Source organism: Theropithecus gelada, chromosome 2 (assembly GCF_003255815.1).
Source record: "Theropithecus gelada isolate Dixy chromosome 2, Tgel_1.0, whole genome shotgun sequence".
NCBI lineage: Eukaryota > Metazoa > Chordata > Mammalia > Primates > Cercopithecidae > Theropithecus > Theropithecus gelada.
Window position 1 is genome coordinate 73,686,689 of NC_037669.1, and position 26,717 is coordinate 73,713,405.

Here is a 26,717-nt window from a genome sequence, read left to right on the forward strand (position 1 = left end):
GAGCTTTGGTTCATGGGTTTCCCCTTCTGTTAAGAGATATTAACTATGGAAATACAGATTTGGACTATTTGAGCAGGAAGGGAGCTTGGAGAGCAAATCTTGTCTGTGGAGAATTTTCAAAGTGTTTATGCACAAAAGTGTGTGCATATATGTTCATTTTTCTGGGGGATGCATCCAGAGGCTCATCAGAGTCCAGCTGGAACCTCAAATGGAAGAGAGTCCCTGAGTCCAGTTCCCTTGTTATTTCACAGATGAGGCACTGAAATAATTGGCCCCATGTGTCCCAAGCCCCTCAGAACTCCATGTGAGCCAGGATGTGAGTCTCTGGCTCTTGTTCCACACTTGTTGCCCCTTGCAAGGGCAAATTTCGGCCCATGGGGAGTGTTCTCACCGATGGTCTTAGGGGCACTTTTGTCCCGAACCTGCCTCTTGGCTTGTTCTCACCGTTCCTTGTCTTGATTTCTGAGTTCTCTGCGAAGCTGATGGCAGATAGGAGATGCTTCCCGTTAGTGTTTATTTCTAGCCATGGGTGTGATCAATAGCTAGTTTTTGTGACCTCATGTGACTTCTTTCCCTTTGAAAACCCACTGCTAAATTCTTTCTCTTTTCTCCAACATTAGAATATAGGTTTACTGTGGCAGATTCAGCAACGTTCGTTTATTTCTCTCGTATGCGTATGATTTCAGACTAATTTAAATGCTTTACATGATTAATTTCTTGTTGTTGTTACAGGTACCTCAATAATAATGAGTTGACAGCCATACCATCCCTGGGCGCTGCTTCATCACATGTCGTCTCTCTCTTTCTGTAAGTGGTGCCGTTTGGGGGACTCTGGGTTGTGTGGTGGGGCCATGGCGTTTGTTGCCTTGCTGATACCTTGTGGCAGGATAACTTGAGTTCATGTGCTCGCTGGTGAAGAAAGACCTCTCTTCATGTGGCCCTAATGATTACGACAGATGCTTTGCTTGCTTCTTTTGGGGTTTGCAGAATTAAAAGCTGGAAGTTTTACCTCATCTTTAATTTGCAAGAAAGTAGGTCTTTTTTTTTTTTTAATGCCCAGAGGTATATGGAACTAGATTTCTTGCTTCTGTGGTTGATTAAGCTGCAACTTCAAATAAAACTGGAGTTAAAGGAAGCAGTGTCAATTATAAGACAGCAAGCTCATCTTTGTGCCAGTGAATTTGGTAATGTGACTCAGTTTACTTTATGGCTTTAAGAAAAAGAAAGTACCCCCAGGCGTCTGGGATCAATGTAAAAGTATGTTGTCATGGTCAAGTGTTAGATAAGATACAGTCTATTTTTTATACACAGCACACTGGAAATGCAAAAGCAAATGAAGGGCCTTAGCTAAAAAGACAGGAAGGCACCCATTGGGAGTACTATCATTTGTGCTGTTACAGACTTTTGCTAGAGAACTGAGCACTGGTCCTACCCCTATTTCTTCAGCAGTCAGGTGGAGGAGCTTGCTTGTTTTAAACTCGCCCAGAAGACTTTCCAGATAAACCAGCCATGAGTCCAACAATTTTCTCTGCCAGATTTTATTGGCAGCTTCCCCAGCAGAGCACCTCCCTCTTCACACTGAATTTCCTGTTTCCACTCCAGGCTTGCATAGTTTAATTTTATTCTGATTTTGCTGGTTTTATAATTCGTTTGCTCACCTGTGTGAATCTTATCTCAATACTGAGGCTCGGCAGGCCGAGCAGAGAAACTTTGCAGGAAGGTGCTATTAATAAGAGTGCTGGCATAGCTTACAGATCTTGGATCTTTGGCTGGCAGCACGCCCTGTGTTCAGGAGGTGCTGTGTCCCTGTGAAACATGGTCTTGGGCTTAACCCTTTTCATGGCATTGTGGGATTGCAGGAGAATGTGGGGGGTTAGAATTGCAACTCACTGTGTGCCCTGAACAGATGACCTAGTCTCTCTGAACCTCATTTCTCTCATTTACATAATGGTTTTTGACCCATTTTATACATGAAGAAAGTGAGACCTGGGGGAGTGGAATGTATATGAAGCTCCCAGCATTGTGTGGGAATGTTTGACAAATGGTGGATACTGTTGTTGGCTGGTAGCTAGTTGTCACCTAGCTCCTTGGATCTCGGTAGGATCTCACCTTTAAGGCCACAGGATTTAAGAGTCAGTCCTTGTTCCTGTAAAGTGCTGGAAGGAAGGTTTGTGGCCCTTTGTTCCCTTGACGGGTAAAGGTCTGACTTTATTTTGTACCCACCTGGTATGTGGGCCCAGCATCTGGAAGGTGTTTAATTTTTGGCTTAATCAATGAGTTCATCTTATGTGAGGCTAATAGGGATGTGATAACCTGTTGTGTGTCAATAAAGCAAAGCACTTGAAGATGCTAGGAGCTCCTTGCCGCTTAAAACACAGGTCATGGACCATCAGTATTGAGTTAGCCTCGAGCTTGTTAGAAATGCAGAACCTCAGGCTTGATGCCAACACTACTGGATCAGAAGCTCCATTTAACAAGGGCCCTGGCCGTTTGTCCACGAGTTCAAGTTTGAGAAATGCTGATGTAACTCCTCCTGTTCCTCACATGGTGAGGAAGCTAGGGCCACAGAGAGTATCTCTGTGTTATCAGAGAAGAAACTGAGCCTCCCTGGAGGTCTTCTAAGTTGCAAAAGTGAGAAGTGGAACTGAGACCGGATACAAATGCCTTTACATCACTCCTTTATATAACCCCATGCACTCGGGGCAGGAGCACGGCAGGTGACTCTGAACCACGCTGTGCCAGAGGCAGGCAGGGCCCCCAGCTCGCCCCATGGGCCTGTGGCAGTTCGAATTGCACCTTGCTCTGCTGACTAAAAATACATTTCTGTTCCTTGGCCCAAGTGCCAAGAGAAGTGGGGCTGTTTGGCCTTGTTCCTGCTATTCCATTAGACAGCATTGAAATACGTAAAGCAAGAGAGAGAAAAAAAAGACTTGCTCCCTGTTTGGATTCAGTTTGGAAAATGCAGGTTAGCACTGGCAGCCAGCTCTTTGGCTTGAAGTTGGGCACCACCTGATTTGGTCAGTGATTTCTCTGAAACGACAGAAACTGAAGGGGCTCTATCTTGGTTTTCTCTGAGGTGCCTGTGTTCCCCGTTCTTAGACTGGATGCCTGGATTCAGTGCTGGCAAGTTAGGTTAGCAGTGTGACATCTGAGCGGCTGGATTATTGATAATCCTTCATGCCTTTTCTGTATTTCCCAAGTGGACCGTGCGAAGGACAAGGGAGAAAACAACAGAGCAGGCAGTGGATGAGCATCATTTTATAGCCCAAAGAACCACCTTCCTCATCCTAACCAATGAAGGCAGAAGACTTAGCAGCCCCGTCCACATGATGATTCCGGTCATCCAGGCTTTGAACAGCAGGTTTTGCTGATGTGTCTGTTACTTTTCGGAACTAGTGAACTGAAGGGTGTCACGTGTTCTGTAAATATTTAGCAGGCACTTTTTGTGCCCCTGCGGTTGTGGCCCAGAGGCTGTCCCAAGGAGAAGCGGAAGCCTCAACACATCATTTGAAAATGTGGTAGTTAATAGTTAGATGCTTATAGTCCTTAATCCTCAAATTCTTATTCCATTTTTGTGGGCAGACAGAGGATCAGAAAAAAATAATCAAAATGTGCACAGAGAATAGAGCAAATGTCTGCTGAGGCCATGTGAGTGATAGGAGCGCAGACAACTTTCTTGGGACAAGTTTATAGGTAGATGCATCACAGAAAAGTCGGGGCCAGGTGTGGGTCCTACCGTCTCTAATGTAGTTGTGACATGGGATACATACATTGCTTTTTTTCTCATTCGTTGAATGAGGAAGTTGAAGCAGATGGTAGAAGTACCCTCGAAGCTTGTGTATTCTCTTTGTGACCCAAAAGTTGAGAGTGGGGGCAATAACATCACAAAAGACATAGTTACCCTCTGACCAATAACCACTGTTGTTGCTTTCTATCTTTTCACAGAAGTAGTAGGTTTGTTAATTTTCAGCTCGGACACCTATAATTATGGACTTTTGCCTCTGAAAGTTGGCCCTTTCTCTCTGTGTTTCATTCTGCTTATGCAGGAGCGAGCCGACTTCCCAGACACCAGAGCCCTCCTGAGCTGGGTGGCACCGTTGGGAGAGCCTCGAGGGAAGAGGCAGTGCTCTGCACCTGGCTTTTTCTATCAGGGCTTCAAAAGAGACTTCCATAGTTTTGGGAACTGGAGTCATACAGCAAAATTTCAATTGGTTAATACCTTCTGATTAAAGGAATCTAATTCAATTAACATATTTGTCAAGGAACAGATTTATTTGCGTCTTATTCTGAGGATAATGCCGGAGCCATTTGTCCTTAATAAACAGAAAGCATAGAACGCAAGGAAAGCTCTTAATGAGACTGGGTTCCGGTGAGGGAGCTAATTTCATAAAATAGTGCTGAGAAAAAGAAACAGACTTTTGTTAAATGGGGGCAGAAGCTGCCAGTAGATTTTTATGTTTGACATTTTTTTTTTTTTTAATTTGAAATCCAGGAAACTCGTGTTACAATTCCCACAGCAACAGTAATTTTGTCTGATGCATAAATGATATTTCTGTTAAGGAAAAATCCCTGCTTTTCCTGTGGTGTTGCTGCACTTGTACCGTTGAGAAGATTGGTGACAGTGAAAATCATTGAATTTTTCAGTCCTGGGAGTAAAAATGCATGTGGTATAGTTGGCCTTAGCTTCTGTCTCCTGTGCATGGACTGCAGCATGTTACCCATAGGGTTGGCCTTGTCCATCTAACAACTTCTCCAGCTGGTTTTTTCTAGACCTCATCCCTTTATGGTGCCTTGTCATTTGCTCTCCCCCAGCCTGTGTCCTCAACCAGCTGGAAGACCTAGGCAAAATTTAGGGGCACGCAATTAATTGTGACTTTGTAATATTGCTATTAAAATTTATTAGGTTTATGTTGCATTTGAAAACACGTTGAAACGCCTTTTACTTCTAATCTTGAAAAAATGTTTTTCAAAACTATTTTTTTAATGATATAAGATAAATGTACCGGGGCGTGAGGAGGCGATGTGGGGATGGTCAATCGGTACAAAAAAATAGAAAGAATGGCTGGGTGCGGTAGCTCACGCCTGTAATCCCAGCGCTTTGGGAGGCCAAGGCGGGCAGATCACAAGGTTAGGAGATCGAGACCATCCTGGCTAACACGGTGAAACCCTGTCTCTACTAAAAATACAAAAAATTAGCTGGGCGTGGTGGCAGGCACCTATAGTCCCAGCTACTCAGGAGACTGAGGCAGGAGAATGGTGTGAACCTGGGAGGCGGAGCGTGCAGTGAGCCGAGATCGTGCCGCTGCACTCCAGTCTGGGCCACTCTGCCTCAAAAAAAAAAAAAAAAAAATAGAATGAAGACCTATTTGATAGCACAACAGGGTGGCTACAGCCAATAATAACTTAATTGTACATTTAAAAATGATTAAGAGTGTAATTGGATTGTTTGTAATACAAAGGATAAATGCTTGAGGGCGTGGATACCCCATTCTCCATGATGTGATTATTATGCACTGCATGCCTGTATCAAGACATGTCATGTATCCTATAAATACATATACCTACTATATACTCACAAAAAAATCAGAAAATTTAAAAAGATAAACTTACCATTAACTTACCATTTAAAAGCCACTTGTAGTACATTCTCAGTGTTGTACAACCATCACCACTACAGAATGCTAGAACATTTTCATCACCCCCCATCCCCCGCCAAGAAAAACCCATACTCCTTCAACAGTCACTTCCCATATCCCTCACCCTAGTCCCTGGTAACCACTTACTTGAAAACTTTTTGAGGAAAGCATTTTTCTCTCCTGTTAACAAATGAACCTGCAAGACTTAGTATATAAATAACTTAATAAAAATATCTGAGGTGGCTTTATATTTTGCTGTGACCTCTTAGCTGAAGAAAAAGTGATTAAATGAAAGGGATAGGAAGGCCAGGCATGGTGGCTTATGCCTGTAATCCCAGCACTTTGGGAGGCTGAGGCAGGTGGCTCACCCGAGGTCAGGAGTTGGAGACCAGCCTGGCCAACATGGCGAAACCCCGTTTCTACTAAAAATACAAAAATTAGCCGGGTGTGGTGGCAGGCACCTGTGACTCCAGCTACTCGGGAGGCTGTGGCAGGAGAATCACTTGAACCTGGGAGGTGGAGGTTGCAGTGAGCTGAGATCACGCCGTTGCACTCTAGCCTGGGAGACAAGGCTAGAGTGTCTCAAAAAAAAAAAAAAAAAAGGATAAAAGGCCATAGGGGAGGATAGGATAGGGTAGGATACTTAACATCCCTCTATTGTAATTTCTGGAGAATAAAACTTGGAAGGAAAGAAATGCAGTGTCCTACTTGTGATCAAGGGGAGGTGGTCACCTCCCCACTTCCCTGGGGGCGAGTGAAGAGTGGACGAATCCCTGGTTGGGGCTGGAGGGATCTGAGGCAGCGAAGGCCTGAGCCCTCTTCTTGGCTGGATCTGTTGGTGAAGTAAAATCAATAGGAATACTTAACTCTCAGGGTACCTAGCAAACCCTCTGGAAAAGAAGAGGGGCGAAATCAATCTTCTTTACAGGCTCGTTAATGCAAAGATCAATTCGCATTAAAGCATAATTAAAGAGTGAGCCTTAGAGAGAGGCAGCTGTGATCTGCTGCAGCTCAGGCCTGGGGGGAATAATGAGAGTCCCTCAGAGGGCTCAAGCTGGAAGCGACCTGGAATGCAATGTCGCAAAGTTAGTCTCAGCCTCATGACCTGAGTTAAGGTTGTTAAAAATCAGGCTTGAAGCACAGGTGAGATTATACTGAGGCACAGGCAGCGGCTGGCATTCCCACTGCATGTGTATGTGGGGATGGGGGGACATATTCTCCATCTAAGGAGCTGGGTTGAGACATCTTGCCCTTCTCTTCACTGCCTGCCCTTAAAACTTTCTCCATATTGCATCTCCTGAAGAAAGGCATCCTTCACTGGCATAATAAAGAATTGATGTGAAACGTTTTTGCATGTGATGTTTATCTTTGGAGGGATGAAATAAGAATTTGTCTTTAAAAGTTGAGTGGTAATCTCAGATGGTGGAGCTCTTTGTGCATTTATTGCTAGCTGGACCTGTGGGCACCATAGGTGTGTGTACAGTCGAGGTGATGCTCCCCATGACCAAGGGTTACCCCATTCTTCCTTCGGAGGAATTATCTGCTGGCCCCTCTACCAGTCACCAGATTAAAAGTGGACCTAATCAAGCGTGTTAGAAAATATGAAAACAAGTATATGTCCCCATGCTACTTTGGACAGGTTTCCCCCACATAGCAACCTGATTTAGCCTTACTGTTGAAGGATGGCCAGTCCGTTTGGGTGTCAGTGTAAAAGTAAACCTTACCTGGGCTATTGGCATTCTGTTGCTCTGGCAATAACATGAATGCTCATTAAGAGTGTGGAGTTCAGAATGAATGACTGCAGCTACTTTGGGAAGAAACTGTGAGCAAAGCTGTGTTTTAAAAGGCCCAGGTTGAGTTGAAGTGAATGCCTTTTGTTCCTTGAGTAGTCCGAAGCTGTTTTGTTTCCCTGATGCTAAAGGGGGAAGATACAGCCCTAGTCAAAAAAAAAAAAAAACAGCACAACAGGGAGAAATACACACACACACACACATATATATATATATAATAAAATTATCTAAAGTTCTGTTCCTCTTCTGAGTTTTCAAAGATGTATTCACTTCCTGCCCTGTTGGCCCAGATTTTTGTTGATGTGAACTGATTGTTTCTTCTGGATAAAACCTCATGCCGGTTCCCTTGGGAGATGGCAGCTTCCCCTCACTGGTAGACCACCTGTAGGGCTTGCTGAGACACAGGTCACTGGGTCTCAGCCTCGTTTCTGGCTTGGCTCAACGGGTCTGAGATGGGACAAGAGAATTTGCTTTGCTCATGAATTCCCAGGTGATGCTGCCGCTGCTGCTGGCCTGGGAACCTGGCTTTGAGAACCTCTGCTGGGGCTCATATGGGGCTGGGGGGAGCCCCAAGGCTCATGTGTCAGTTCTGACCAAGCTGTTTAGGCCTTGGGGGACAGTAAATTATGTAGATCCACTCCTAATGTCACCAGTGCGGAGGCAGGCATTTGTTTGGGACAGTGGGTCTCTATGGCCCTGGTAATGGCTTCTGAGAAAGGCTCTGGGGCAGTGGGCAGAGTGAGCTCCAGTACCACGGACAGAACAGACCTGGGTGGCTCAGGGTTTGAGGCCCATGGCTGTTACACATTTGCTTGTGCTTAATTTGCTGTTTGTTGGTGACTACTCAAGTCTCCCCAGCAGACCTTCACTGGCTACTGCAGAGGTGGAGAGCGCTTCGTGAGCAGCGCAGCGTGGCAGGAGCCCTGTTATTCTCTCAGCCGGTGAGTGCTGGCAGCTCCCCTTACAGCTGAGCATCCCCTCTCCCCCGGCCGGGGTCAGTTTTAGCACACTTACCGTTCTTTTGATTATCCGTTACTCGTATCTGATCAGTCTTTATCCTCAGCTAAGACTTGAATGGAACCTCTTTTTCCAGATGGAAGTTAACAGGCGTGTCTGAAAGGTGGGCGTGTTTTCCCCCACCCTACTGGGGTCCACACCTGCCCTGTTGCCCCTTTGTAGCACTGCATTGTTTATGGCCAGATTACTCTCCTCCCATTTTCCCAGCCTGGGGACTATGTTCCAGGTCAACAGTGGGCAAAAGAGATGAAAAAGTGGAAGAAACCTCAGCTGGTTCATGATGGAGACCGTGGGCTCATCTGTACGGCTGCTGTGAAGTTGGCCGGCACATGCCCCACACAAGGCCTGGCATGAGCAAACAGGTCGGGTCCTATGGGCCTGGAGTTACTGCCCTCAAGGAACTGGCAGTCTAGCTGCAGAGGAAGATGGGTGGACAGACAGTTGTCATACAGGGGCTGGGGAATGTCTAAGGGGCATCTCACTGCCCGTCACTGATGGGGCATATGACAAAGAAGGTTCCCAGATGAAGCGACATTTTAGCCGAGGCTCCCTGTTCTGCAAACCTCCTTTCTCTTCCCCTACATGCAGGTGTAAGTTACAGGCATTAAATGGAACACCCTAAATGTTCAGCCAGCACTTTGGGTACTTGGAGGAGCATTCAGAGGAATACGAAAAGGATATGGCTAATTCCATTTTTAGGCCAATATGTGTACACATACACCCCCTCACTCACTCCCCACCCCCAACACACACCCTCCCTTCCCTGCCTTTTTTCTTTTTCAACAGGCAGGCTTTTATGAAGAGCCAGCAGGCCGCTGTTGGAAGGAAGAGCAGGGCCCGTGGTTCTTAGAACTGCAGCCTCATCAGATGCTAGATACCACCAAGGAGCCTCAAAATAGAAAATTAAACACCCAATTTACAAAGAAAGCAGCTCTCTGTCCCGGAAACTTGCCAGGGATTCCTTAGTGCAGACTGCCACTTGCCCCCAGTCTAAGCGAGCCTTTCGCTGGGAAAAGAGCCGCTGTGGCCTCCGCAGCCAGCCTGCCAAATTACACAGTCATGACTTGTCATTTTCCTTCCTTTTCTTTCCTTTTTTCTCCTTTCTTTGAGAGTGGGGGTGGTGAGCCAGCCAGATGAGAGGTACATCTGCAAGTCATTTGCTGAGAAAGTGAAGGGAACACCAGCTGTGGGGTTGGGGGAGCCGAGGAAGGGGAGAGGAAGGGGAGAGCCCGTGGAATAGGAGCTTGGTTGTAGAGATCACTGCCTCTTTTGGAAACTCGGTAGCTTTTGTCGAGTGTAGGGCTTTTTTCCTTTCTGCCACCCCGCCCACCTCTTTCTCTCTTTCTTTCCTTTTTCCTGATGACCATGTAAGCTTTAAATATAGCCCAAGATCCAGTGGGGACCCGGGTTGTTCCCCGATGTTGGAGAGGCAGTGGATGGTCTCGGAGGGGAAGTGCCACTCCTTCCAGCAGTGAGTGCTGAAAACCCTCCAGGGCTGCTTGAAATGGAGCCGGGAAGCAGAGCTGCTCTGTCATTGCACAATCTCCCGTGTGAAAGGGGTTGGCTCCAGCCCATATCAACAGTCTCATTCCAACTGGGACCATTTCCTCCTCCTCCTCCTCCTTCTCCTCCCCCTCCTCACTTCCTGCAGGTGGCTTCTGTAATCCAGTTACCGCTGGGAAGCCTCATGTGCATATGCACCTAATCCGAAAATGGCTGGCTTGACTTTGACCTGTGTGCTGACCTTGCAGGGAAGGCAGGGCCTATTGTGTCTGCTCACACCTGGGAGCCATTTTCAGCTTTTGTAGCCCAAGTGGCAGAAATATGTTTGTGTTTATGCCGGGCCTTTCCTTCATAAGGCCTGTCATTGTTGGGCCATACATAGGGAATATTGGATTCCCCCTGCTTGTTTAAAGGCAAGAGTTTTTAAATATAGAATAGGTTACTCAGTATATTGAGTCCTATGAAATTGCTGTTTGTGTTTTGTTCAGTAATGGTCAAACATCAGCAGTCTTGTATTCAACCTTTTGAGAAGAAAAAATAGTGACAGTCAGCATATATGGTAAACTGATACTGGCAGGCATTGCTCTGTGGGACCTCCCAGGACCTGTCTTACTGTGTCAACTCTGCAGTCCTATGAGACACAGGATCTGTTAAGCACAATTTACAGGTGAGGCACCTAAGGCACAGAGAGGGCAAGGAACTTGCTCGAGGTCACAGAGCTAGGAGGCATCAAAGTTGGATCCTGTTATTTCTCTCCATCTCTGGGGCTTATGCTCACTGTACCCTTGGAAGTATGTGGTCTGGGAGCTTAGAAGGGTCTTGTCATTTTAAGTGCTAACATTTCAAACTGTACTAGGTGTGGGAAGCCTTGGTATGGTGGCCCAAAGGCTCGGATGTTGCTCTGGAGTGTGGAGTGAGATGCTGCTACCCTGCAAATGCAGCACGCATCTCCCAAAGTGGTGCCGCGTGCCTCTGTAATGCCCTTGCTTTAAAAGCCTGTTTCTAGCCCGAGGTGAACTTGCTTTGGGGAGCTCTTGGTATGATTTTCTTTCATTGATGCGAAGTAACAGGAGGTCCTTCCCTGCACTGTCTCTGCCTGTCTCTCTCTCATGTCAGTTCGAAGCTGATTATGCCGGCCATCTGTGGAAGGTACAGTGAGGAAAAACACTCTTGTCATCAGGTCTCGGCAGAGCCCAGACTTGTTTGATTGTGCCAGTAGATTCTCAGATAGTGGCTATCTGCCCCCGAAGACATCACTTCAAGGCGAATTCCTCTGCCGTTTCCTCACTTCCTGGATGCCTTTCAAACCCAAACAGCTGAAATAAAGGTGCCAGTTTGTGGTTTTTTTTTCTTCCCAGCTTCATCAACCAGGAGATGAAATGTGTGCTGTGAAGTGTGCAGCCCCCGAGGTACTCATGGGCTGTCCTCTCAGGGGCCACTGGCTTCTGTTCAACTAGCTGTCCTATTGTAGAGTCTCTTTGGGGGCTCTGATACATTTTTTCCTCAGGGACGGCTGCTGTGAAACTGGTTTGTAAATAGCAGGGCTCCTTCTCCACATAGTGGTAGGATAAAGGTAGGTACAAATGGATCTCTTCACGTTACCCTGATTCAGTCATCATGTGGGCTTTATAGAGAGGGGGCAGTTTTGCACACTGCTGAAGAGAAGGCTCTATATCCATCGGATCTGGGTTTGAGTCCTGCCTGCATCACCTTTGCTATGTCACCTGGGCAGGTTCTCTCAGGCCTCAGTTTTCTCACTCATAAAATGATACTTGCTGATAAGGTGGTAGTTAGGATGAACTAAACAGTATGTGTCCTCAGTATAGTGTCTGGTATATACTGAATGTGCATGGAGTGTTAGACACTCTTGCTATCTCGGACAGCTTTGTACTGAGCACCTTTGGGGCTGTGGGTAAAGCAAGCCTGCTTTTGCTGCTGTGTTCTGAGGGGCATTGCTGCTGTGCTCTGAGGGGCATTGCTGCTTTCTACACTGAACCCTGGAGGCCACCTGGTGTTGGAGATTGGAGAGCAGTCTGTACATCCCATAAAAATGGATCTTACTTGCAGATATCCATCATGGCTCACCCTCCTATAAACCAGTTGAAGCTTACAGAAAACCCCTGTATGTGTATCTGTTCATTCCTCTTACGGGAGCTGTTGAGGACAGCAGCAGAGTTTATTTTCTCTCCTCTCTTCTCATCTTCTGTTTCTCTGCCTAGGGTAGGTGCAGCAAAGTGCTAGGCAAATGTTTAAGCAGTGGCTCACATAGTAGAATGACCTGGGGAGCTTAAAAAAAACTACGTGTCTGCGTCTCAGGGCGGTTAAATCAAAACCTCGAGTTAGCGGGCTGGGGAGCAGAGTAGGGGTGAGTGTTGGGCCCAGGCGGTGTGGTGGTTTTTTAAAAAAGTGCTCCAGGTCATTTCAGTGTGCAGCCAAAAGCTTTAATAAGCCACAGCTGGGTAATTGCAAGTGAAAGGCATTGTTCTGCCTCTTCTCTCCTCCCCTCTCATAACTATCTTTTAAAATACCCAGGCTCCCCCACCTCCTTGCCCTCTACTCCTTTTTTTCTCTTTCTTTCTCACCAGGTGGAGGGGAAATAAATATTGAGGCTGGCCTTCATTTTAGTACTTATGACTCTGGGGATCCCTAGTAGAGGTTTTAGTTACCTCTTTCACCATTGATTTAAGTTGAAGATACTGTGCAGTTAGCCACAGCGTGATTAGGAAGTTGCTTTGGTGGTGCACGAGTGAGGGTGTTTGGTCTGATTAGACCTGCCCACTTTATTTGGAGATCACAGAATTCAACTGTGGATTTGCCCCTTATCTGGGTCATTCTTTCTGCTGATAGCCAGCCCACCCATCTGTCATTTGCATTCTGCCTATCTGTCAGAAATGTCCCATTATGATGGTGGAAAAACCTCCCATTATAATAAAACAAGAGGCAAAACTGACTTACTCTAAGCTCCTTAAACGCCTTTTTTTTTTTTTTTAAATAAGTTCAAAAGTAAGACTTGGCTCTTTAAAAAAAAAATGTAAATAGATGATATAGAAACTGAAGGACCTCACCCAAAAGCTTTATTGTAATATAGCAAAGTTCTGGTGCTAAAATTGAGTTGGAGAATTGTATAATGGGATTTTGTGAAGGTTGTGTTTGGAATTGGATGCTTGGATAAGTTGCAAAGAGTAGAACTTTGGAAATGAGAAAAAAAAATTCCCCTTGGACTTTTTAGAATGCGACTTTTCTCCAAATCAAATGTACTTTTTATAAGGGGAAAAACAGTGGTTATCAACACGCATAGTGAAGTTTTTCTGCCTCGTAATTGTTTGGTTCTTCTCAATCGGAATGAGAGCTAGCGTGTTGAGAAAGCCAGCATGGGCTTTGTGGGCTGGGCCCGGGGACACCTCGGTACAGCCCTTCCAGGGACTCCCCTTTCCCATGGCCTTGCCGACAGCCGTGATAAACCCTTTCATCACCTGCCTTTTCCTCACGGACTAGGCTGGCCCCTACCCCGTCTTCCTATCCTCTAGTGTGTGTTAACACTAGAGGATAGTGTGAGAACCCTGATTTGGTGATGCTATAGCAATTATGTGGTTCCAAGTAAGAGCCCAGTGCCTGTCTTCACTTTCCCCCATTCCCTGGAAAAGAGCTGTAGCCCCTGAGAGATTCAATATGTCATCAAAGGAAATGGTGATGTGGCAGAGATGTGCATCTCCTGCCTTGGTGGCCTCATGAGTCACCTCTAGGAAGAGAAAGCCAAAAGGTGTGAGTTGTTGGCACAATGGTGAGGACCAGGTGGCCTCTCACAGGGCCATCCCTTTGTGGGCATTTCAATAGAGAGCATTGGCCCATTTTTGCTCACCTCCAACTGGGTGCCAGAATGTCTGCAGTAGTATCTCTGCCGCAGGGGTAGCCCTCTCACCGTCCTCTTGTGGGAACATAACCTAAGGCTCGTTCTGCCTCTTGGGAACTAGGAGGAAACATCCCTTCCTGGAGTGCACAGGGCCTTTTCCCCCTTGTTAGCACCAGTAGTGTTCAGAGAAACGAGTGTCAGGACACTTCGCATGTGGTCCCTACTCTGACATTATGGATCCATTATAGAATCTTCCACAAAATACACCTCTTTGTGGCTTCTGTTCCCTCATCTGTAAGGAAAGGGGCTGGTTCATTATCAGCCATATTCAACCAGGGTTAAAAACGCACATGGCTGCTTCCCTACTGGAGGCCTGGGCTGTATGTTCTTTGGAACAGACTCACATCTCTAGTTGAGAACTGCTATTGTGGGTGACCCCCTAGTTGTGGGGCCCCAGGTTCCTGGCAGGCTCACATGTTTGTGAATTCTGTGGAGAGGGCCACCTGAGCCGGCTGTGCTCTATGCTGAGAAGTCTGCTTGGAGTGGGACAGGTGGTAGCAAACCCTAGCAGGCCCTTTGGGTCCAGAGCCAAATCTGGGCCATGCAACTCATCTCTACAGGGGGTCCTCAAGGCCTCGGCTCCCAAGCATCCAGATGTGACTCTCAGGCAGCCCTCATTCCTCCCTACTCCACGCTAACCACCCAGTGAAGTACCGTCATCGGTTCTTGGCGAAGACATGAATGAAGGGCCCCTTCGTGGCGTGCTCTTTCAGAGTTGGCCCTGGCTTCATTTCTTCCTGTTCTCCCACCTCTAAATTGTGTGTAACGAAAGCCCATACTGGGTGTGTCTCTGGATCCTGTGCCTGGTTCATTTTGCCGCCTTGATCTGGAATGGCCACCCCCTCCTGACCTCCTCCCCTGATGACGTTGCATTGGCCTCTGCCACTGCACCCATCACATCTCTCTGTCTCCTCGGGGGCTGGGGTGAGGGGCCAGTGGCACAGTAGCCGCATCCATTTTTCCTTCCAGCAACTGCTTGTAGCAGGCATCCCATCTGTGTGTGGATGAATGACTCTGAGGGACCAAGTGGAAGGGTCATCTCAAGGATAAGTGATTATGGGATATGGGGCAGATACTAGGTTGTTTTAGATATTTATTCAAGGTGGAGAGGCAGGTTTGGGCACGTAATAATAGAAGTGGCCTGCTGGGGGTCCCAGAGGGCATGGCTCTCCAGCCAGGGGATAAGACCTGCTTTCCTGGATTTACTGAAGAGGCAGAGGCAGGGTGTCATGGGAGAAAAGGTATTAGTGGAAACTGCCATGTGAGAGGCCGCCTGGCCCAGAGGTGGACAGAGCTTGCCCCCAGGGTTCATTATCGGGGTTTGAGTCCTGGTTCTGCCACGTTCTAGCAGCAGCTTTCCAAGACTCAGTTTGCTTAGATGAGAGATTGCTCTTACCCCGCCACAGATGTGTCAGAGAAGGGCTCTCACAGTCTCTGCTTGCTTGTTTGAGGGGTCAGCAGGTGGTATGGGAAAGGCTTTCTCTGAAGTGAAGGTGGAGAGTCACTGCAGATCCCTGCAGGCGTCCAGCCCATGCTGGGAGACGCCACCTATTCCCCACCGCAGAGACGGAGGGAAAATGAGGGAGGTGCAGCAGGCTGCGTAAAAGATTACAGTAAGGAGTGCCTGGATTCTAGAGGTGCCAGTAGATGCATTGAGGGAATAAAGAGTGCTCTGTAGTCAGAAAGTTCAGAAAACCCAGAGCTGAAGGTGAGCACCTTTCTTTCCTGCAGGACATTTCAGAGCCTTTAGTGCTTGATGTTCCCTTTTGAGTTTCCAAGGACAAGCAGAGGAGGTCTTCCTAAGATCATTTCATCATAGCTGTATTATGTTTTCGTTTTCTTTCAGAGGTAGGAAGGGAGATTTCAGGAGCATGAGAGGTGCTCACCTAGAGAATGATAAACTGCACTCCTCACATCCCCCTGGCAGGGGAGAGTACTGCTTCCCTGTCTCTAAATGCACATCCATGTGAAGTTTAGACTTTGCTACCATGGGCATACATTTCCCCCTCCTCTTCAGTTCTTCCTGTGCAGGCTTGTTACAGTTTGGCTTCATTTGGAGGCTGGCACCAGACCCCCTGGGCTCTGTGTTGTATGTCTTTTGACCTCTAATGAGGGGGAGAGACTTGGTTCCCACAGACAGTGAGTAGTGAGCCCCCTGGAATACTTGTTCTGTGGGATGTTAATGGTCATTTCATGAACAAAAGGATTTTGTGGTCATGTAAGTTTAGCAAATGCCAAAGCAAGCCGAGTGAAAGGTGTCCTTATCGTCGCTTCTAAGCTGCTTTCCTTTGCTGACCTGCTGAGGGGGTCTGCAAGAGGTGGTAGAGGAGAGGCCCCTTCCTGAACTTGCCTGTACCCGGAACCCTTTCCATGGAACACCTCCCAAGGCCAGTATTCGAGGGATAATGCTTTGGGAGTCTGGCGTCTGGCAGCCTGCATCTGCCACTTTCTGGGTATGCACGTCTGGCACATCTTCCTTGGCCAGGTAGTACTGGGAGAAGACACGGGTAGATGACAACCCCTGATGCCAGGCAAGGGCCACTGTAGCTGTCCTCAGCAACACCCTTGTCTCTAGGAGTCCCAGCCCTCAGCCCTTTCCTAAATGATGGGAAGTAATTAAACAGTTCATGCATATCCCCAGATTTCAGAAATCACACAGAGCCCAGTGGTAATTGGTGCTTGGCTCTGAGACTTGAGTCATACTATGTAAGTTTCTGCTGGTTTGAAGGATGGCTGGAGACTGAGTAAAGTAGCAGGAAGGCTGATTCTAGTGGAAACTCACCCAGACCTTCCCTGTGACTCCACCGTGAATGCCATGACACTTCTGTATTGTTGTTTTAATTATACTTTGGAATAATTGTTGATTCACATGCAGTTGTAAAAAGAAATAATATGGAGAGATCCTCATATACCCTTAAACCCAGTTTCTCCCAGTGGTGACATCTTGTACAACTTTTCATAACCAGGATATTGACATCGATGCAGTCAGGATACAGAATATTTGTATCATCATAAGGATCTCTCCCCTTTATGGCCACAGTCATTTACTTCTTGCCCTCACACCCTTGGTTGTCTTTTTTTTTCTTTTTGAGAAGACAGTCTTGCTCTGTTGTCCAGGCTAGAGCGTAGTGGTGCGATCTTGACTCACTGCAACCTCAGTCTTCCAAGTTTACGTGATTCTCCTGCCTCAGCCTCCCAAATACCTGGGATTACAGGTATGCACCACCACACCTGGCTATTTTTTTTTCATTTTTTTATTTTTATTTTTCAGTAGAGGTGGGGTTTCACTGTGTTGGCCAGGCTGGTCTTGAACTCCTGACCTCAAGTGATCTGCCTGTCTGGCCTCCCAAAGTGCTGAGATTACAGGCTTGAACCACCATGCCCAGCCCCCTTGGTTGACTTCTAATGTGTTCTCCAAATTTGTAGTTTTTTCATTTAGAGTTTTATATAATGGAATAAAAGTATGGATAACCGTTTGGGATTGGCTTTTTTCACTTGGCATAATTCCCTGAAGGTTCATCTAGGTTATTGTGTGTGTCATTTCATTCCTTTTTAATCACAGAGTTGTATTCCATAATATGGATATGCCATACTTTAACCATTTACGTGATGAAGGACATCTAGAATGTTTCCCGTTTGGGACTGTTATTAAAAAATTTTGCTATGAACATTTGTGTTTGGGTTTTTTTGTGTGTGTGAACATAAATTTTCACTTCTCTGGGATAAATACCCAGGAGTGCAATTGACAAGATCATATGGGAGTTGCGTTTTTAGTTTTTTTAAGAAACTGTCAGATTCTTCCAGAATGGCCATACCATTTGACATTCTTACCAGCAATGTGTAGGCAATTCAGTTTCTGCACCATTATGGCCAGCATTTGGTGGTATGTTTTTTTTTTTTTATTTTTTTGAGACAGAGTCTTGCTCTGTTGCTCAGGCTGGAGTGCAGTGGCACAATCTCTGCTCACTGCAACCTCTGCCTCCTGGGTTCAAGTGATTCTCATGCCTCAGCCTCCCGACTAGCTGGGATTACAGGCTTGCGCCACCACGCCCAGCTAATTTTTGTACTTTCAGTAGAGACGGGGTTTCGCCGTGTTGGCCAGGCTGGTCTTGAACTCCTGACCTCAAGTGATGCACCAGCCTCGGCCTCCCAAAGTACTGTGATTACAGGTGTGAGCCGCCACACCTGGCCGTTGTGGTGGTGGTGTTTTTTTTCAGCCATTCTGGTAGATGTGTAGCAATATCTCATTATGGTTTTCATGTGTATTTCCATGGTGACCAATGATGTTAAGCATCTTTTCTTTTGCTTGTTTGCCACCTGTAGATTCTTTTTGGTAAAATGTCCATTCATGCCTTTTGCCCATTTTCTAATTGGATTTTTTGGTTGTTTGTTGTTGTTGTTTTGCTCTCAAGTTTTGTGAGATGTTTATGTAGTCTGGATATGTATTCTGGATACTAGTTCTTTGTTAGATATGTGATTTGTAAATACTTTCTCTCAATCTGTAGCTTGTCTTTTCGTTTTAGCAGAGCCTTTCACAGAACAAACATTTTAAATTTTGATAAAGCCTAATATGTGTTAAATTTTCCTTTTATGGATTGTACTTTTGGCATCAGGTCTAAGAATTTTACCTAACTCTAATTCCCAAAAGTTTTCTCCTGTGTTTTCTCTTAGAAGATCTGTAATTTTATGTTTTGCATGTAAGTTCACGGTGACATGTTTTAAAAAGCCTGAAATCAGGAAGAAACTTGAAGCTTGTGGTTCCACGAAAGAAAGAGAGGGAGAATTGCTTCTCATAGGACCCCAGAATGGACGAGGCAAGGGGTGAGATGGTTCTGGGGTACCGAGAAGGGGTGCAGCAGACAGTGCCATTTTGGTGTTGTAACAAATCATTTTTGGGGGTGGGTGAAGAAGGGCTGCGTTAACGGGCCAACTCCTTAATCCCACCCAGTACCCATCCTTAACCCTCCCGAAGTACCGTCAGGTCACATGCTGAAGGCTTGAGAAATTGCATGGTAAGAGATACTCTAAATCGTATGATCGGGAGATCAAAGTCTTTCAGATGGGGCAGGAAGTAGGCCTGGTTTTATTTTTAAAGGCACATCAGTGGTATCTCTCCCAGGAGGAGGAGAGGATCTTGTCTTAGAGGCTGCAGCCAAGTGCTGAAACAGCTTCCTCCTTTGCCTGGAACTGCAGAGCTGTCAGGAAGCTGGCATGTGAATCTCAGGGAATGTGCCAGTGGCCAGTAGAGGTGAGGGGCCCGTGTGTGACCTCAGAGGGAGCTTTAGCGCTGCGGCGCCCACAGTTCCTCTCTGTCCTCATAGCCACAGGCTGTCTGATCTGGCTTATTGTACCACTGTCACTCCAGAGAGCGGCATAGCCTGGAGTCAGAGGATACCTAAGTTTGCGTCCTGGTTAGCTGGGTGACTTCAGACCAGGGTCTTAGCCTCTCTGATTCTGGAGTAGGTGGTGCCTTCTCTGGCATGGTGGTAAGCAATGAGTGAACAAGTTTCTTCTGTTCCCTGGAGAGTGCTCAGTTCTGTGCCGTTATACTTACTGCCTGAGGAAATAAGAGCCACCCTCACCCACCTGTTTAGGATGGGGACACGACCACTGACCACTCCAGTCATCCTAAATATAAATAGAGGCGGTCTGGCTGGGCCCTTTGGCAATGGTGTGTTGACATGCTGTGGGCTGAGGGCCTGGAAGCCCACGTGTGGGTGTGGAGGTGTGTGGGCCCCTGGCAGGACTGGGGATGAATAGTGGCTTGTGACAGGACATTCCCCTTCTTGTTCCCTCTGTATCTGCAGAGTCAGGTCCTGCCTCTGCTCCAGTCACATGATGTGGCCCCAGCGTAGGGGATCCCCCTCCCTGGTGGATGCCAAGAAGGGGTGGGAGGTATGGGTTGCTATCCAGAGAAGCTGTCTTCCTCAGGATTTCTTCTGCCCACTTCCCTTATGAGGCAGTTCTACATCCTGAATAGGAGTGTGGGATATGGATTCCTGTTCTGGGCTCCAGTCCCAGCTGCACTGCTTCCTGCCGTGTAACCTTCAGCAAGTGAGTTGACCTTTCCGTGCCTCAGCATCCCCATCTGTAAAATGGGGACAGTAATAGTGGCCACCTCTGGGGTTGTCATGAAGGTTAAATGAGGGATGATGTTAAGAGTGAAGCCAGCGCCTAGCTACTGGTAAGCACTGACAAAATGTTAGATTTGTTCCCGCTGTTCCTGCCTTTATAGCTACTCCTGCTACCCCTTCTACTGAGAAAGAAGATGCAGTGTGCCTCCTCCATAGCTAAGCGTCAAGGGCAAGCTCCCTGGACATCCATGGCCCTGTGCAGCATTGGAACCACTTCCTGAAGGCCGCAGAAGCACCAGACTCCAGCTACAAAGGCCCTTTGATGTTTGCACCACCTGGAGCAGGCTTGGGTGCCATGAGAGTGTCGGGGACCAGGGGCTCAGGAGGAGGTTCTGTGTGGAAAACCCTCCTTTGTGCCTGGTGAACCAGTGGTGGAACTGCTCAGGCCACCCTGGGCTGTACCAGCCCTACACAGCTCTCCACCACATTTCTTAGTCTGCTCTGCACTTAAGGTTTAGGTCCCAAAGTTCAGTGTCCATATGCTCATTAACTGCTTTGTAAATATAAATTTAATGTCACATAATTGACAGGCAGTGTGCAAAATGGTGTGGAGATGCCGTTATCATCTTACTGTGAGAACAACACTGTATTCTCTACCTTTTTTCTGCCTGTATCTTCTAGAGAGGGACAGTGATGCGAATTGGTGGTCTCTGTGCCCTGCTTTTGGTTTAGCGTGGTGGCATGGACAGTCTCCAGGTGCATGAGTGCCGTAGACCACTTTGCCCAAGGCTAAGATGGAAGGGTGACTGTGAGTAGGAGGTTCATTCTGCTCCCTTTGGGAATTTGGCGTGAGGTCAGCATGTTTCTCATCGGTGGTTCCATTTTTTCAGGTCCTAGTTGGTGAGGTCGGAGGAACAGAGACCACGATAGCTCGTCAGAGCTCATTGGTCTTGGACTCCTGGGTGACTCCCTCCTGCAGTTGCTGACCAGTCCCTGTGGAACTTGGGCAGAGGAGGTCCTTGCTCTGTGAAGTACAGTATCTCTATCATTTCACGCCCCTGGGTTCGGGACTTCCCACCTCATCCTAGTTGGTGGAGCCTTTTTGGAGGAAAACCATGCATGGCAGCCTCTTGACACCCTCCTACGTGGGTGGTGCGGACACTCCTTGGTTAAAATTTCTGGGGTTAATCCCTGGCCTTAAGGGACACTCATCACCTCATTCTTGATCGTTGCCATCTCACCTTTTCCTCTTTTCTTGGCCAGAAACAGTTACTCAGCCCCTGTAGTCTGGGTGAATCCACGTCTCTTGTTCCGTGTCCTGGTTTTCTTTCCTCCTTTCCTCGAGGGGCAGAGCTGAACAAGCAGGGACACGTGTACCTTGACAATTGTAATGAAGTGCATTTAGCCTTGTTCTCAAAGGGAAATCAGAGGGGTCCAGTTCAGCTGTGCCGTACCCGGGCTCCACGATTGTGCTGGCGTTGGTGGCTCCACAGGAGACAGCTTGATAGCCCTGTGCTCTGCCAACTTTCAGGCTGGGGCCTGTGCTCCCTGAGGGCTGAGATCTTGTGGCAGGGTTTCGGGGTTTCGGTGTGGTGGAGGAAACACCATCAGTGTGCTGGGGTGTAGGGTAGCAGGTCACTAGGAAAAGGAAAACAAAGGGGGAAGGAAATAGGGATGTATTGACACATTCAGGGGAAAACAAAGACCCGAGAGATAATCAAGTGGCTCTGTTGGCCCTGGGCAAAAGCGATAAACATGTTTGGCTCTTCTGACCCAGAGGTGCCCATATATGGTTGGGAATTCTGGTGGAAGTGGTTCGCTGTTCATCTCTGGCCCTACTTGGGCCTGGTTTTTCATCTCTTGGCCCAGCCTGGTACTGCTTTGCCATGCCCAAATGCCAAGACAGCTGACCTCCTTGTGGACATGGAACTAACTTCTCAAGCCCCCTAGAAGCCCCTGCCTGTGTTAGGATGGCATAGCCTTTCTCCCTGGGGAATGTGATCCAGATGTGGCTTGTGTAGCTTCCATGGGTCAGTAGTGTCCACGGGGAACTGCCAAGGCAGGCATGCAGATAGGGACCTTAGGCAGGGCTGAACTGTGGTGTAGAAGTGGGTGAGGGAGAGGTGGTTGGTCAGCCTTGGACAAGCATAATTGTCTCAACATTGCAAGCCTGGTAAGTTGGTGAGGGCCAGTGTTTGGGGTTCAGTTGAATGTGGGAAATGCCTAAGTAACCCCCATCCCGTGCTATTTGAAAATCCATCCTATTCGACATTTGCTTTTAAATAGGTCTGTCAGCTTCCCTACCTTTTTCAAAAAGGTTAACTCCATGTTGTATCTTAATTTTTTTTCTTTTTAAAAGTTTTTAATTGGATGGTTGGTCCTGCTTCAGAGGGGTTTTTTTTTGTTTTGTTTTGTTTCCTGAATAATGTTCCTTGGTTCAGGTTTGTTGTGGTGAATGTAAGGCATTGAACTAAAGTTGTAATTTGTTTACTCAACAAATATTGATTGAGTAACTTTTAAGTTCTAAGCGTTATTCTGGGGGCTAAGGCTATAGCAGTCAATACAATAGACTGATAAAACCCTAGCTGGTGTGCAGTTTACATTCTACCCGGTCAAGACTGCAGGACTATTTAATACTTTAGGAGGTTTTGTTTTGTTTTGTTTTGTTTTTAATTAATGGACTTTTATAACAGTTGTAAGTTTACAGAAAAATCAAGTGGAAAGTACAGAGAGTTCGCATACGCCCCCTCCAATGTCTTCTCTCTCCCCCTCACACACCCACCCTGTTTCCCCTATTATTAACGTCTTGCATTAGTGTGGTACATTTGTTACAACTGATGAGTCAATATCAATCCATTATTACTAACTAAAGTTTATAGTTGACATTAGAGTTCAGTCTTGGTTCTGATAAATGTATAATCACATGTGCCCACCATTATAGCGTCATACAGAATAGCTTCACTGACCTAAAAATCCCCTGTGCTGAACCTGCTTATCTCTCTCTCCCCAGCCTCTGGCAGTTAAATATTTTTACTGTCTCCATAGTTTTGCCTTTCTCAGAATGTCATATATTTGGAATCATACAATTGGTAGTCTTTTTCAGATATGCATCTTTTACTCAACAATATTTCCTTAGGAGTTTTGCTGCTGTTGTTGTTTATTTGTACATCTTACATGCAGAACATTCTGATAGTTTGGGTTGGGTCCTGGTGACCTGCAGTCAGTCGTTCATGAGTTGGGTCACTCTAGACTTCACAGAACAGTGGTGGCTGGCTCTTGATCATACCTAGATTTCTTCATTTCAGGGATCTGGGGCTTTCAGTTCTATGGGTGTAAGCTGATGGGTGGGAGAACCAAATGGGATCTGCTGTAGCAAGGTCCCTGGGGTTATGTAGTCTCATGGGGATGGGACATTGGGTCGTCTTTGCAAGGAGTTAATGGAAACTGTTTGTTGAAGACCCAAAGGGGAGGGTGACCCTAAAGGAAGTGAACGGGTTGGGAGGTTGGTTGACACAGCCCAGTCCTGCCTTTGGAGAGGTTGACCCTGCCTGGCGGAGGCTGTTTATCCTGCCACTGGGCTGCTCTTGTTTTTTATCCAATCTCCACCTGAATAAACAGATCCGGAACGTCATCTGCAGCCAGGCTGAGAATCTGCCAAAATTCCCCAGGGAACTGGTGATTCACCAGCAGCAGGGGAAGAGAGAGGGAGCAAGCAAGAGAGAGAGAGACCTGCTTATTCTGATTCTCATTTCCTGTCCAGCAAATAACCCAGGCTGGGCTGTTTCTTACGAGACAGCAGTTCTTTGAGTAAATGATCAATTTCTGCAATAGAACAAATGATTTTGGTTTTAATTTTTAAGAAGATGGATGTAAAGCAAGCTAGAGGGAAATGGTTTCAACTGTCATTCTGAGAAAAGAGACTTTTATTCAAGTTGGCTTAGGAAAACTCTTCCGCACTCACTTGTTCTTGAAAAATATCTCATCTTAATTTTCAAGTTGTATATGGGCATTGGTTCTGGCACAAGTGCATTATCGTAAGCTGTGGACTTTAGCATCAACATTATTTCTTGCCAATTTGAGACTTAGAATTATTCTTTTTTTTTTTTCCCCCGGTGATCATTAGGCCCTCGCTTATTTGAAAAAATTCTGTTGGACACCTGAACAAGATTAGATTGAGCTTGGCCATGTTCGGTGGCCCCAGGCTGTATTCCTAATGTGTTTTTTGGGGAGGGATCAGAAAGGGCACACATGAGGGCAGTGGCATCTGAGAATGTGTTCAAATGAAGCAGCATGAAACAGAGCACTTGGAGCTAATGGTTTTCAGATTCATTTCAACCCTGGGGGACATGGTTTAAAAGAAAACTACCAGTGTCTACTAAGGCCAGACATATGCAAGCTCAATGACCTGAGTAACAATTCCATGCCTGGACCTTGCATGCCTGCCAAAAATGCATGCAGATATGCACCAGAAAGCACGTGCAGAAGACATGTACGTGTTCATAGCTGTGATTTTTGCAATAGCCTGAATTGGAAATAACTCAATGTCCATCAACAATAGAAAGAAAAAATAAATTGCTATATGTTCCATCAATAGAAATATCATACAGTGATAGAAAAGAATTTACTACTACTAATGCAGCAGCCCACATGGATCTCATAACAATGTTGAGTGAAAGCTAGATAAAAAATGGTGTGTACAGAACAGTTTTGTGTCTGTACAGCACAGAAATAGGCAGAATTAATTGGGGGTGGTAGAAATTAGAGGTTTCTTTTGGGAGGAATAACAACCAGGAGACAGGAGGAGGGAGGCTTCTGGGGTACTGAAATTTTTCTCTACATTTTGTAAAAATCCTTTACATTTCAATAAAAATGTTTACAAACAAAACAACTGCCAGCATTTGGCCATATGGCCTGTCTGATAGCCTGCATTTTTTTTTTTTTTTTAAGAGATGAGGGTCTCCCTGTGTTGCCCAGGCTGGTCTCAAACTCCTGGCCACAAGCAGTCCTTCTACTATTGTCTCCCAAAGTGTTGGGATTACAGGCCTGAGTCACTGTACCCAGCCTGTATCTTCTGACAAAGGAGAAATCGTCACCTTCACGTGTGTTTTTGAAATGGTTAATGATTTTTGGCATTTGTAGTCATAAAGTACACCTCCTTAAGTAGGTATCAGGGCTGGTGTGCGCTGTACTAAGTTTCATCTTCGGTCAATAATATGAGGGTCTCAGATAGTCTCACGTTTTGTGGATTCCAGGTGTGATATGTTGTTAAGCTACATTGTAGCCTCAGAAGGCATATGTGAATGTGTGCATGCCTTCATTCATTTTGATTACTTTGAGTGCCTGCTGTGTGTGGACGGTGACACTGAGTGTGTGGTGCAGAGCCTTGGTAAGAATTCCATTGCAGCACCATGATGGGCAGAACGCTGCAGGGTGTGGAGTCTGATTAATTCTGTCTGCCAGGATCACTTTGTTGGGGTAATGGGGGCTGGGGGTGTTAGATTTTTTTTTTTTCCCGGTCCAGGGCTAGATTATGTGAAACTTACTTTCTAACTGGAGGTTCAGGCGAAGCAAAGAGCTATAATGTGGATTTTGCTAATTCATTAAGTAAGACGTGTTGAGTTTGATCTTGAAGTAAAATTATGGTAGATTTGCCATTTTTGGTGAGTCCACACTCAAGTAGTTGACGGTGGGCTTCGTGAATCACAGTAATTGTCTGGAAGAGTGGAAGGGCACAGCTTCTTAGGGATGGGGAGTTGGCCAGCTTCAGTATGTTTCAGACTAATTGGCAGAACTAAAATGAGGAAGGATATACAGTGTGGATTTCTGTCTTCTGTAAGGTAACCCTGTTTGCCCATCTATCTTCACTGGCTCCAGTAAGGAACCTGGTTGATCTCTTGAGGAACATAACAGTGATAAAGACTTATGTTCCATTTCACTTTCTGAAGAGGTAGAAAAGACACTGGCAGAAAAGACTGTGATTAGGGATGTCTGACATGGGCACTGCGGGGGACAATGGGAAAGTTTTCTCTCTGCAGTTAAGAGGTATTTCCTCATTTGCAGGTGGTTAAACGAGATAGAGAAAGAGTGATTTATACATGGTTCCCAAATTGCGTAAGAGCAAGAATTAGAGTCTGGGTCTCTGCCCCCCAAGAAACACAGACTGGTTGCCATAGTGTTGACAGGGTCAGCACACTACAGACAGTGGTCCCAATCCTGGCCCACTGCTTGTTTTTGTAAATAAAGTTTTATTGAAACATAGCCTCACTCATTCATTTACATATTGTCTGGCTGCTTTTACATTATAACAGCAGAGCTGAGTGGTCATGACAGAGACAATATGACCCACAAAGCCTAAAAATTTACCATCTGGCCCAAAGTAGAATAAGTTTGCTGACCCCTGGTGTAGAAAATAGGTGCATAAATTCAGGGGTCAGAAATTACCCACTCGACCCACCTTGTCTCAACTGCCTTTGATCTCCGTGCCCTTTTTTCCTGGCTGTTATCTGTGACATGAGATCTTTTCCATCACTAGCGGGAATACCTTGTAAACCAGGCTTTCACAGAACTGTAGTGGAACAATCACTTATGAGAAAAAGTTTTAAATGTTGGTTTCAAATGCTTCCATCTGTTTCACTGTCTAATTTAACATTAGCTCTGAAAATGTAGCCAAGTGGGGAGAGCTTATCTTGCCTGCTTTCTGCCTTTGAAGACTGGTTTTATTTTTGAAGCCTTTAACAGGTGTTGGTTTAATAGACTTCTGCTGTATTAAGTTCTCCTCACCCCAGAG

The 26,717-nt window shown here is 46.3% G+C and overlaps 1 protein-coding gene across 1 annotated transcript in view; it reads left to right on the forward strand.

Annotated features, from left to right (window-relative positions):
* LRIG1 (leucine rich repeats and immunoglobulin like domains 1) overlaps positions 1-26,717 on the forward strand; it is a 126,841-nt gene that overhangs the window by 47,369 nt on the left and 52,755 nt on the right. Inside the window, exon 3 of the mRNA XM_025375300.1 lies at positions 733-807. Within this exon, the coding sequence (XP_025231085.1) occupies positions 733-807 (75 nt within the window). The remainder of the gene's footprint in view (positions 1-732; positions 808-26,717) is intronic.